The 13,473-nt window shown below is 39.3% G+C and overlaps 1 protein-coding gene across 1 annotated transcript; it reads left to right on the top strand.

The window, feature by feature from the left end:
* Positions 1-3,213: 3,213 nt before the first annotated feature.
* LOC140858395 (type IV inositol polyphosphate 5-phosphatase 3-like) lies at positions 3,214-12,297 on the top strand. Its single transcript, XM_073258842.1, has 9 exons — positions 3,214-3,340; positions 3,522-3,672; positions 3,944-3,994; positions 5,212-5,299; positions 5,506-5,610; positions 6,269-7,112; positions 7,784-7,968; positions 10,062-10,170; positions 12,277-12,297. The coding sequence occupies exons 1-9, from the start codon at positions 3,311-3,313 to the stop codon at positions 12,280-12,282; spliced, it is 1,569 nt and encodes a 522-aa protein (XP_073114943.1). The 5' UTR covers positions 3,214-3,310; the 3' UTR covers positions 12,283-12,297.
* Positions 12,298-13,473: the final 1,176 nt, after the last annotated feature.

The raw sequence follows: 13,473 nt of genomic DNA, 5'->3' as shown, positions 1-13,473 counted from the left end.
TGTCTCCAGCCTCCGAGTCCGATCACGAATCAAGATACGCCAGCCCCCTCCTCCCTTCTGCCGACGGACACCCCTCTATCTAACCTTCAGGCGATCTCCTTCCTTCTCCTTCGGGCCCTCCTTCCTTCTGCCGACGAACGCCCCTCTATCCAACCTTTGGGCGAACCCCCTCCTTCTCCTCCTCCTCGTCATCGGCGCCACCACCTCTGAGTCAAATCCGACTGCAGCTCCTCCTCTTTGAGCTCTCTCGATCTCTTTACTCTCCAAATTAGATCCACGCTATCTCCCCTTAGGCTTTTTCGATCTCTCTCCACTTTTCAGGCTCGATCGCTCGAGGCATCGCCACCTCCGAGTCAAATTCGACCGCGGCTCCTCCTCCTTGAGCTCTCTCGATCTTTCCACTCTCTGAGTCAGATCTGTGCTGCCTCCAGCCTCCTCTAAGGCCCTCTTGTTCTCTCTCCACTCTCCAGGCTCGATCGCTCGAGGATCTTCTCCTCTCGGGCTCTCTGTCTCTCTTTTTTTTAATCTTCACTCTTCAGTCATTTGAGGTTCAAAGCCCATGGGATGGCCTGGTCTGGCCCACGGCCCTTAAAGGGCTGGGCTGGCCCAGCTATATTGTGTCCCATTTTTTGGTTGGGCCTAGCCCGGCCCGACCCATTAAATTTTAGTTCCTTATGGGCTAGGCTAGGCCAGCCCATTTTGACAGTACTAGTGGTAACCTCGTCCATCTTGATGGTGCTCTTCTCCATTAGAAGAACAGTCACCAAGTACTCATATGAAGGGAGAAGCGAGGCTAGCAAGACCAGTGCCCTGATCTTCTCCTCAACTTTCTCGCCAACGCTAAGGAGGTCAATAAAAATTTTCTGGAAGTGGCTAAGATACTCCTGCACACTCTGTCCCTCACTCATCTGCAGCTAGTAGAACTGCCTCCAGAGAAAGAGGATGTTGGTGAGAGACTTCATCGTGTACAACTCCTCGAGCTTCGACCACAGCACTATCGGTGAAGTCTCACCAAGCACATGGATCATCACCTCATCCGCTAGGTACAAGTGAATCGTACTTACCGCCTGTATCTGGAGCCACCTTCAATCCTGCACCTCCATGATAGTCGACTTCTCCTCGCACAAGAGAGCATCGATCAACCTTTGCTGGATGAGCACGTCCTTCACCCTTGCCTGCCACAAGAAAAAATTACTCTTTCCATCAAACCTGTTGATGTCCATCTTGATTGATCATATCTTCTTCATTTTCAATTTTGCTCACCACCATCGCAATCTGCGTTTTGGTACTGCTTCACTCTGATACCACTTGTTGGAGATGTCTGGCTAGGACACTACCTTCATAGGACCTTTTCGATACCACGTATTGCAGTAAAAAAAAAATAGAAACAATCAAATACATAGATCAGCCAAAAAAAGGCTTGCCTCCATGGGGCATGCAAGCTTCACTATAAGAAAAGAGAAAAAATTACAAGAGGAGATCATATCCTCAACCCTCGTACATGCAATCTCTCCGTCACAAAAAGTTCTTCCTCACAAAAGCTCTCTCTAGGAAGACCTCCCGAATCTCTAAAATGACTGCTATCTGCTGCCTAACAGTCTGCCTGAAGCACCTGCTTCTGCTCTCTTTCGGTGCCTCTCGATCTGTTGCTGCTCTGGGTCCTTTGTCGAACAACCAAAAGCCACGCCGTCTCTGCTCTATCAACAGGATTATTTAAAGACCTTAGATCTATCCAATCCCGACTCCAATACAAATTAGGACTCCTCAGATCACCCAAACATGCCTATGAAGCATTGGATCTTGACTGCAAGCTCATTGGGCCATTCGATCACACATCTGGTCTACGAAAACCCCTGTAGACTGCGAGAAACCAGTCCGAAACGCCCTTCGATCCACAGTGGACCGTACGAAACCAAAAGAAAACGCCCGCCTGATCCATGCAGGTCCCCATGGACCGTCGGTCCACACACCATACATGGACTGCATGAGAAAATCATGCAGGCTGTGCTTGTGCGCGCTCGCCTAAGCCTGGGCCGTGCTCGCGCGCGCTCCCGCTTGCCCAGGCCTGGGCTGCACATCGCTTGCACTCGCGCATCTGCGTGCTGGGCCGCTCTTGCGGCTGTCTCGCATGCTGCCGCACGCACCCACTGAGCCGGCCTGCCGCCGGTCTCTATCGCTCCATAAGCTTATCATCTTTTATCGAGCGTATCTCTTTTATTCAATCTCCGTTTGGGCTGATCTTGGACTCGCTGGACTCCGTTCGTCGTTGTAAACCTCACTGTGGACTCAATATGGATCGAATCTCGAGACATTAAATTCTAACAGAGGAGACCATCTTTTTCACGTGAAGTACTTTTTAAAAGGTAAAACTATAAGATTAATGGGATAGAATGGATGATATCTTACGTATCGAATTGTGAGCCCTTGATTGCAACAGTATTAAATGTCAAAAATTATGGAAGCTTACGTGCTTGGTACGTTAATTAACTTAATTTGGGGTTTGCAATTAGTGCCTCGTCCTTCACTAAATATTTTCATACCCAGTGCTCGATATAAGCCATAAGTGATGCACAGATGCATTGATTGAATTAGCACTTGCCATGTACCTAGGCTGTAACAAATAAGGAGATTTAGACGAGATCAAATTAAAGTTCTTCTGCTTAAATTTGCACTAATGTGTTCATCTCCTTTCTTTGATCATTAGCATGTGAACATCAAACTAAACAACTAATTTTAAGACTCCACTAAGTCATTGGAGACACCTGCTGTAAACTAAGTTGATAGAGTGATTAATGATTGTGATACACACACAGGCATTGGCATTGCGCTGCCAACGCAGTTATTGTACTTGCAGGCAATTTTGGAAGAAATTATAGCTTATATGGTGTGCACACACGATCATGTATGCAGTCAATCACAGTCATTCGTTTTTACCAACCTTGTTTATCAAATTTGCCTCTCAATGCAGCACTATAAGAACAAAAGGCTGTAGCATGGCTATATGGTGCCTTGACAAGGTATAGTTTCTCCTAGCTTGGATGGAAAACTCCAAGCATTATCAAACGGTTTTGTGCCTCCACGTGTCAACATCTTAGATGCCTAGCAGAACTAGATATGCACACCAAGCCAAGCCAGCAGAGCGGACCCCATCTCATCTTCCCTCGTGTGACTAAATACGTATAAAATGCCAGCAACCGGGAGATGTCCTTTTGCTTTGCCAGTTCCGGGTCTCATCTTTAACAGAGATCGAAAAAAGAGGCGAAACGAGGGGCGAGTAAACCGCTCCTCTTGCTGCTTTGTCCTCGAGCCGATGAGCCGGAGACCAAGGAAGCCAAAAGAGGTACGACAACTCCCTCTCTCGTTAAACCCAACTCGGAATAGCTACGCCAATGGCCGCCGGAGAATCTTTCAATGGGGGTTCCCTGGCTCCAAGATTCTCTCTCTCTCTCTCTCTCTCTCTCTCTCTCTCTCTCTCTCTGTTTTTTTTTTTCCGAGTTCAAATGGAATTGGGGAAACTGCAGAGGAATTGGGCTGAAATCTGTTGTTTGGGTTGCACGTGCCTGCAGCTGTGGCCCAAGATTGTCCTCCGGAAATGGCTCAACATCAGCTCCAGAGATTCCGACTTTAGCGCCGACGAGGGAGACACCACCGAGAGCGAGTACGACTACGAAGGTCACCTCCAAACCCAAAAAAGATCGTTTTTTCATTACATACAAGAAACTGAAGAAAAAAGAAGAAGAAGAAAAGATTCTTGATCCACGACCGAGTTTTATTTCTTGTGCTCTTTCTTTTGTTTATTTCGATTTTTCTTTTTACGGTTAATTTCCTTGTGAAAAATTGTTCTTTTCAACGTTTGTTCATCGACAACTGGGTAATGCTTCTTGTGTTCTTCCTTGAGACTATTTTGGTTCTTGATTCTTGGCCTTGTAATGACATTCTGCAGAGATGTGTGGTTGGGAACGTCAATTGGGTGGACTTGAGGCTGCAACAAGTGGTAAGCTTATGAGGCTTTGGTATTTTTGGCCATTGAATGGGCAATATTGATTCGCTAGTCAGTTTATTCTTCAATTTTTTTTTTCCTTTTTTTCTTTCCATACAAGAAAGTTAGATCTACGTACATGCAAGTTGAGAAAAGGAGAAAACAAGAGTTGTCTTTGAATATTGCGTGAATTTTTCTGTTTTTATAATCTCTGTTTGGAGGGTTATTGTTCCACCGATGTTATTATGAGAAGAAAATAATGAGTGCAAGGAGTAATTTGGAATAGAGGAGAATGAGGAAAATAAAGTACAGAAACTGTCGCTGTTTTTGGAACAGAGTCAACAAGTAGTCACTGTGTAGCATTCTGCGACAAGAGTGAGGGAGAGAAATTTCGAGAGCTTTGTGCCTATCCAGTAGCTTGTTGGTGCAAACATTTTCTCAAGGCGGAAATGTTGGAAGCAATTACGATAAACAGTGGTTGAGGAAGCTTTTTGTCCTACAAAGATTCACGAGTTCTGTATGTGCCAAATTTGCCAACATAAAGCCATAAAAATTTGATGCCAAGCTCTTCTAAGAGCCTCTTAATTTTATTTTGCATTCAAGAGCTGTTTTCATAATGTCAATTCACAATAAATTAGATTTTAGAGCCTGTTGTGTTGTGGGGAAACATAAATGAAATCAAAGCAGCTCTATTAATGGATACTGGTGTGTTTTTTTTTTTTAATTTTTTTAAAGAAAAAAATTTGCAGATACTCCATTTCTCTTCTACTAGCTATGTCTTTGAAGAAACTTGTAGTTCTTGAAAGTTTGTGATAGTGAGACTAATAGTTGAAAATTAAAAAGCATATTCAGTCTTCAGTTATCCTTTTCAACGGCTATACATTGTGGTTCTTTTAGTTTGGTAAATTCAACAGTATTTATTATTTTTCTAGCACTGCAAGTAAGACATTCATATTTGAATTGTATAATATAAATAAAACATTTACTGAGAAAATCAGCTTACCTCTAAAGAGACCTTCTCATATGTTTGTACAAGCCTTCTTATATAATCATTTTGTTGATAATGGATATAAAAGAAAATGTAAGGTTAAATTTTTAGAGGCATTTTCCATACCGTGCCTCTATCATGGATTGGAAATTCTCTCTACTAAATTCCTAATAGGAATGATGCATGAGAGGTTTCTACCTACTTGCTAAAATTGCTTGATTAATCCTGGGCCTTGTATGTGCAGATAGCCGCATGGAAGGCATACCATATGGGTCACGAAGACGAAAATCAGAGACCCTTCGTGCACAATATATAAATACCAAAGAGCTCAGGCATGCATATGTTCTCTATATGACCCCTTTCCATAAATGTATATTTGTGCTTGTAGATGGCTCTATGTGAATTCCTTGGAAAACCTATTTTTTTGTGTACTTCCCTATAGTTTCCATTTTCTCCTTTATTCATACACTTCCATAATTAGGGAGGAATAAGTTAATGATTCTTTGTTACCTGATCTACTGCTCTTGTTCCTGTACAGGATTTGTGTAGGATCATGGAACGTTGGAGGGAAACTTCCACCAGAAGACCTAGACATCAGAGAGTGGCTTGATGTGGAGGAGCCTGCTGATATCTATGTGCTTGGGTAAACTTATACTGAGCACTCTTTTACACTATTTTCATATATGGAACATCATTGTTAATGGCTAAGCTGGGTGTTTGACTCCCTGGCTTCAAGAATTGCATTTATTCACCTTGAGGAACTAAGTTATGTGTCCTTATGAGGTAATGCACATGTAGTATTATCTACTTCCAACTGATCCTGCACACACAAACTCTTAAAGAGTGAATAGATGCCCCCAAGCACTATGGTAGAAACGGAAACTTTTGATGGATCATGCTACACTGAACAGAATGAAATGAGACCTTGTATGTTTTAAGGAATGCTAGGATAGCCATTTTTTAAATCACCATTTTTTAGTTAAAAATGTAAAGTTTGATGATTTGACCTAAAATTTACTCTTGAGAGCTCTGGTTACATGTGTACTAGGTCAGGCTAACAATTCCCTATTTATAAGCACCTCTCTTGAAAATTTAGGGCTGCACATTTTTGCTTGTGCTGTTGGGTGCATTGAGTAGGCAAATAGCATCTGAGATAGTTTTTTTCTTAATATTGAGGCAGAGGTTCTATTTGATTCTTATGATTTATTTCTAATTTTGATTTTCTCTGTCTGCCATAATCAATACTTGTCTGTATCCTGTAGTTTATAATGGCTCTTTGAGATATGCTCTACATGTTGCAGTCTTCAGGAAATTGTACCATTAAATGCTGGGAACATTTTTGGTGCTGAGGACAACCGCCCAGTTCCAAGATGGGAGTATATTATTCGAGAAACACTAGATAAGATTCAACCAATTAAAACAAAGTACAAGTGTTACAGTGACCCTCCTTCGCCATCAAGGTTCAAGCCATCTGATGATGCTCTTGTCATTGAAGATGAACTATTGCCTGAGTCTGATAGTGACAGCGATGAGGAAATTCATTCATCATATGAGCAGCCTTCTACTATTCATACAGATGAAGACGGACTTAATGCTCGTGCAGATGATTCAGATTGCAATTTAGCATCCCATTCTTCTTTTAGAGCTGATGCAAGTAACATGCAACAAGAGCTGGAAGATAACAAGAATTCTTCCCTAAAGATGCTTGATAAGTCTCATCTAAGTTTTAAAAAATGTGAAATAAGTTCAGAAGCATTAGTTGACCAACAAAAGAAGCTGACCAGAATGCTTAGCAGCTCAGAGAGGATTGGATTAATTTGGCCAGAACAACCATTGGACATGTTGGCTCAACATGCTCTGGATAATTCAATACCATTCAGTTCAGTTAAGTCTCTTAGAATTTGCACTTCATTCAAGTCAAGGAATGGGGATTTCAAATATTCTTCAGTGTCAGGTCTAATTCCTGAGGTTAATTTGGATACTGTCATAAACAGAAAGAAAAAGTCTTCTTTTGTGAGAATAATAAGCAAGCAAATGGTTGGGATTTATATTTCAATATGGGTCCGTAGAAGCCTGCGCAAGCATATTCAAAACTTGAAGGTATCAACTGTTGGTGTTGGTGTCATGGGATACATTGGCAACAAGGTCAGGTTCCTTTTGATTTTAAAGTCTCCTCCTCATGTTTTGAGAACTTCTCTTTTTTTTATATTTCTTTTTTTCCGTATGTGATAGTTACAAATACTAATTCTTCTTTAAAAAGTTATTTTGGAAATGGATTCCTTGTTTTCTCTTGTTGTATTTGAGTTTGAGTCAACCCTCAAACACTGCAATGATTGATAGTTATATAAGATTAAAATTTATCTTTATCATATGTCATTTAACTGCAATTAGTAGTAGGTTAAATCTGGAAAAAATCTGAGTAGGTTATGCTGGGGGAAGAATGCTATATCTTTGGGTAAGATGAGTTGGTTTGAAGCTTCATATCACCATCAAGAGTAGTTCCTGATACCATCCCTTGTCCATTTGGTAACTTACTCTTAGCTTCATACATGCATTGATTTTTTTTGTTCTGAATTTTATACGTGCCCTACATGACCTGAGGTCTTGTTGAAGTTAATGAATGTATCAATTATCAGCAGTATGCTATTTGTTTGATTCTTTTCTCTCCTCATTTTGAAAAAAAATGAAGGTACAGTTGAATCCAGATGCGCCAGCACGGTCTTGCATGTCACTTAAATATCCTCATTATATATTTTCTTGTGATAAAAATTATAGAGGTAATGACTTCCAACTATCCTTCCTCATACATGTTCCAGGGATCAATATCAGTCAGCATGTCTATATATCAGACACTGTTTTGCTTTATATGTAGTCATCTGACATCTGGAGAAAAGGATGGGGATGCGCTTCGAAGAAATGCTGATGTGCAAGAAATTCGCCGGAGAACACAATTTAGTTCAGGTTCCAGTATCGAAATGTCAAAAACAATAAATGACCATGAGTAAGTAAAGCAAAGCTCTGCCTTCTGCAGGAATACTGGCATTTAGGATGTCTGAAATCCTTTTTCTTGTGAAATCATCATGGATGCTGCATTAGTTTTCCCTATCTCATTATTTCTCTGCATGTGGATTTAAAATGCTTGTGCTATATGTTGACAAAAACTAATATTTGAATATTATTCCAGGATAAGTGAAAAAGCATGCATTGTAAAATCCTTTATGATTATACCCTCATAAAATGAGCAATTTAACAATGTAGGTGTTCCTTATTTGTGCCATAATTACTTACCTTAATGTCACTTATTATCAATACTGAACTTAGCATAAATGACTGATCGAATATTATTTTATTCATCATCGTATTGATAGCTGCAGCTTTTCAGTGTCATGAAATATGGCAGAGTTGAATCATTAAATAGATAATACTGCCAAAGTGAGAACAGGATAAAAATTCTGTATAATTTTTCTGATTTATTATTTTGATCGGTATAATAACTATTAATAACCCCAACATTTTGGACTGTGCTTATATGAGAACTCAGAACTGCTTCTTGCTGTGCCTTTTAATATTAAAACTTTGCAAAGATCACTGTCCTATTTAGAACTCTGCAAAGATCACTGTCCTATATGCAAATCAAAGGTAGATGTATTTACATCCAGAAATGTCTCCCTCACTGCTGCTAATTTAGCTGATTTGCAGAGTGCTTTGTTAAGAATTTTCTGATTCATATATTGATATTGTAAAGAAAATTGTGCAGCTAAGCTTCCCTTGCTGTATGAGATGTACTTCATTGGTTTGGTTGAGTGATATTGATTTTGCTAACTCGATGAGGCATCACTTTCCATTTCAGAACCAGTTAAGGATTTTCACCATCCTAAACCCATCTTTTATAGCCCTGAGTTTAAGGTGGCATTTTGGCCCAAAATTGGGTCTCTAGCCATGGTCTCTAATCCCAGTCGGATGTTCCATGGGACACCGGGATGGGATACCATTCCGAATGTTGGGATAGGGCTATCCTACCATTGTATTAGTATTCCGATCAGCATGTCTTGGGATGTCCCATGTCCCAAGTGTCAAAGCTGGATGGGACGGTGCTGTGTCCTGTTCCATAGGCTAATCGGGATAGTCCCATCTCATGGGATTCAAAACACTGCTCTTAGCATTCTCGATTTCCTTTTCTATCTCTGATCAATCAATAAAATTCAGTCCAATTCGGTGAGAGTGCTTTATCCGGTCGGCTTGACTTGTATGAATTTTCTGGTGCCACTGTTGGATTTTTCAAAGAATCAGAGCATTTGAGGATTTCTTTATTTTCTTCTTTTAGAACTTCCTTTGTGCCCATGTTACTCTTAAACCAAAATATATTCTCACACCATGGCATGTGATATAAAAGGAAGCTATGCTTAAAATTTGTTGCTGCTCACGTGTCTGGACTAAGAGGACTGGAAGACATATGCGTGCATGTATACTTACACGTAATACATACATACATATATACATACATAGATATATATATGAAGAAAAGATTGAAACAAAGTTGTGAAATAAGTTTTGTTAAATCTTTCATTAATAGGAAATGTAGTTTCTAATAGGACTAATGGCTAAAAGGGATCCTTATATCCAGCCACAGATGGTTGGGATAAGAGTTCTTAGTTATTGTTATCTACCCTTCATAATAGAATGATGCAATTAATCCTAGTGTATAGTTCAAAAATCAAAACCATGTATATCTATTCTGAACTAAGTATGGGCCATTATGGGACATTTGCAATTTCTGGTAGGCTCATGTTACTTCGTTGGTGCCTATAATCATCAAACTGTTGATGATGGGGATCCTGCATGAATAAATTAGGGCATTCTTGTTTGGAATGCTGAATACAGCAGCCCATAGGGTGAATGGCTTCTAAGATATTTAAATGCATATTATATGTAAGATATCCCATATTCTGTAAATTGACTGAATTTTGCCCAGCCTGGAAAAAAAAACCAAAAGTGTTCAAGCCTTTTTTACTGCTTGACTTTGTGATCTTCTTACCTGCTTCTTAAACTTCCTTGATGGTTTTAATCTTAACAATTTTATTTCAAACTTTTCAGAAGGATTATTTGGTTAGGAGATCTAAATTATCGCATCAACTTATCATATGAAAGAACACATGAACTCATCTCCAACAGGGATTGGGATAAGCTCATTGAGAAGGATCAGGTAACTAGCTGCTCCATTATCTTGCCTATGTCACAGTTTATTGATTCTTTTACCAACATCTGTATCATTTAGTATTGCTTTCTCATTTTTCAGTTCCTAATTAACTCTGACATGATAATCTGAACTGAAAAATGGTGCCTTTTTCTTCTCAAGATGAAATTTTAAGAGTCAAATGTCCTTTTCTTTTGTCTTATCATGATCATATGATAAATGTTTATCTCATTGCGGCTCAACTGGTTGACTGGGGTGTCTACAATCTAGAGGCTGTGGGTCATAAATTACTAATTGATTCATGAAATTTCTATTCATTCATTCATCAATGATTTCTCTAGTAGAAACAAAAAAATCATTGAAACTTGCTAGAATCAATCAATGTTGTGATTAGTATATACTGGAATGACCAAAATGATTTGAAACCAAAGGTATCATCTGGATGTGGTTGAAACTCAGAACCTGCAGTTCTGGATTGATTTTTTCTAAAATCAATGTGAAAGGGCCATATTGTAGAACTTTGACCCTTTAATATTTATCATATCTGCTTGCATCTGATGTCAATGTTTAAGCCCTAAAAGCTGCATTATGATTTATTTCATTTTAAAACCCCAAAGTCCAATTGTGATAACCCGGCCCATTGGGCCTCAAGCCACAAAGCCCACCCAGAAAAAAAAAAAAAGGGAAGAAGACTCCCGATCGGAGTCTTCCCCTTCCCCGGTTCCGATCAGGAATCGGAGTCCTAGGGCCATTAAAAGATCCTAGGACGAGCCCTATAAGAACCCCCTCCTCTCCTCTAAGAGAGGACACAACAGTCACCGACGATCGTCGGAGTTTTCCGATTTTTTCGATTGAAGCCACGGCCCCTCGACTCGTGCTCGCCGCGATTTCACGCCGGTGGGGGTCATCGAAGGCCGTGGTAAGTCCTTCCTCCTCTTCCTCTCTTCTCTCCCTTCTTTTCCATGCCTGTGGACATGACCGCCGGCGACAAGAGCCGTCGGATTTCGTCGGAGAAGAAAGCCCTGTTCTTCTCTTCCTTTTTCCTGATTTTTTATGGCACCGACGATCACCGCCGACCGCCGGCTTCGGCCTTCGAGCACAGGAGGGTTGTCCCTTGCCGCCGGCCACTGTCGGACGGGGAATGGCCGTGATCGGCCGGTCAAAGGCACGGGGACCTCTAGGTCCCCTGTTTCGGCCAAAGAAGGCCACGGGAACAAGAAAAAGAAAAAGAAAAGAAAAGGGAAAAAGAAAAAAAAAGAAAAAGAAAAAGGAAAAAGAAAAAGAAAAAGAAAGAAAATAATAATAATAATAATAATAAAAAATACATGTGAGAGAAAGTTTCTTTCATCTCTCTCTCTTAAGTCTTTCTCTCTCTAGAATTGAACTTTCTCTCTCTACCTTCTCTCTACATTTTTTCTCTCTAAATTCTCTCTCTATTTTCTCTCTCTAGACTTTTTATTTTTTTTATGGATTTTATCTTTTTAGGGTCATTCTCTCTCTCTGATTGCTTTATAGATCCTAGGATAAACTTGAGATGAAAATATGATGACCTGAGACTGCTTCGAAATTCGTGCAGTAGATTGGATCCCGATTCGATCCATATTCGAAATTGATCACATCGATCATGGTTAATTCATATTAAATCACCCTGATATAACCTCTGATGATCTCAATCATGATTGCCACTTTTGAAGGATACGAAGATTCTCTCTCCACTTTCTCTCTCTACTTTCTCTCTCATGATTGACTTTCTCTCTCTAAGAAGGTCTATGAATCCTGTACCGAGTCATGCCTTCATCTTTTAGGGGCTCATATTGACTCTAACAAGATGATCCAAAGTTGCTTTGATATCCGTGCTGTATGTCAACCTCATTTGATCATATCAAAGGATCTTTCAAATTCATTATTAATGAACTCTATTGATTGATCTTGATCTACTCTGTGCTTCATAATTTTTTGATCAAGTCACTTGAATCTGACCCTCAGATCAGAGATCCTGAATTGTCCTGGTATCTGGATGGTCCGACACATCCGGACAACAGTCCTCTTTCCTTATGATTTAATCTTATTATATTTATGGAATAGAAATTGATGATGATTTGATATTTTAAATAGGATTAGCTGATTCTTTTAACGAAGTCTGAAGATCTAAGATAAACGAGGTAAGTAGATCTTATGCTCCTTATTTATTTTTAAATGATCATGTTTTTATGCAAAGAATTGCTATTGATGAAATTAAATTTTTCATAAAATAAGGATCGGTATATGTGATATGAAAAAGCATGTTTTATTATGAGCATTGATTTCATGAATGTCTTATGAAAATAGCATGATTATGAAGTATGAATTTTATTGTTTTTCCATCTATGTATATATATGCTTTAAGAAAAAGATATAATGATTTCAAAGGCTCTCAGATGGCTATGAATGAATTCCTTCGGGAAGGTCGACATCCGGAGCTAGCATCCACACGAAACATGGCCCTGTCAGTAGGTATAAAGTTGGCACATGAATTAAGAACTCTGTCGATTAAGAAACATGGCCCTGTCATGGGTATAATAGTGACCTTAGTACGAATATCTGTGAGCAATATTTTGAAACATGACATGAATACATGATGAAAATAATTTACGATTCATGATTGTGAAATATACATGATTTATGCATGCATGATGAGTTTATAACTTGTTTTGTTATATGCTCTATGAAATGCTTTATTTTGTATTACCTGCTATTTTCTAAATATTGCATTATCATGAAAAACTTATGTTTGATCCGATAAGAAAGCGCAAGTTTTACTTACTGGGCTAGTGTAGCTCATATTCTTTTTGTTTTCTTTTTGTTTGAATAGAGAAATAAGGTTAGGATCGGCAAAAGGAATCCAAGCTTGAAGATCTGCATAGCAAGCTTGAAAATTTGGCAGCAGAAGTTTAGTTTATTTTATAATCACGGATTTGTAGTTATTTATGAATGTTGAGATTTGGGTTGGTACCTGCTTTTGGATTTAGATGCTCTGAACTAATATTGGTTCGATTATTTGATGAATAATGGAATTGAATCTTTTTATTTGACGGATTTTAGATGATTATGATGGATTGACTTCGTGTTATCGTGGGCTCCATCCCTCGGTAGCATGGCCGTATTATGTCCCAGATTTGGGGCGTGACATTTTATAGTATCAGAGCTTAGGTTATAATCATTGGGATTATGATATAAATGATATAAATGATTAGGATATGATAGAATAATATCAGAGCTTAGGTTTAAGATCATTGAGATTATAAAGTGATATCAAAACTTTATGTATGATCA

The sequence above is a fragment of the Elaeis guineensis genome, chromosome 6 (assembly GCF_000442705.2).
Source record: "Elaeis guineensis isolate ETL-2024a chromosome 6, EG11, whole genome shotgun sequence".
Classification (NCBI taxonomy): Eukaryota; Viridiplantae; Streptophyta; class Magnoliopsida; order Arecales; family Arecaceae; genus Elaeis; species Elaeis guineensis.
The sequence above is the reverse complement of the archived record's forward strand: the minus strand, read 5'-3'. Positions and strand labels throughout refer to the sequence as shown.

Excerpts from the sequence above, each read along its gene's own strand:
- LOC140858395 (XM_073258842.1), top strand. The coding sequence starts at position 3,311 with ATGAGCCGGAGACCAAGGAAGCCAAAAGAG. Across the intron at positions 5,300-5,505 it reads ATAAATACCAAAGAGCTCAG|GATTTGTGTAGGATCATGGA; the intron begins GCATGCATATGT and ends GTTCCTGTACAG. Across the intron at positions 7,969-10,061 it reads AAAACAATAAATGACCATGA|AAGGATTATTTGGTTAGGAG; the intron begins GTAAGTAAAGCA and ends CAAACTTTTCAG.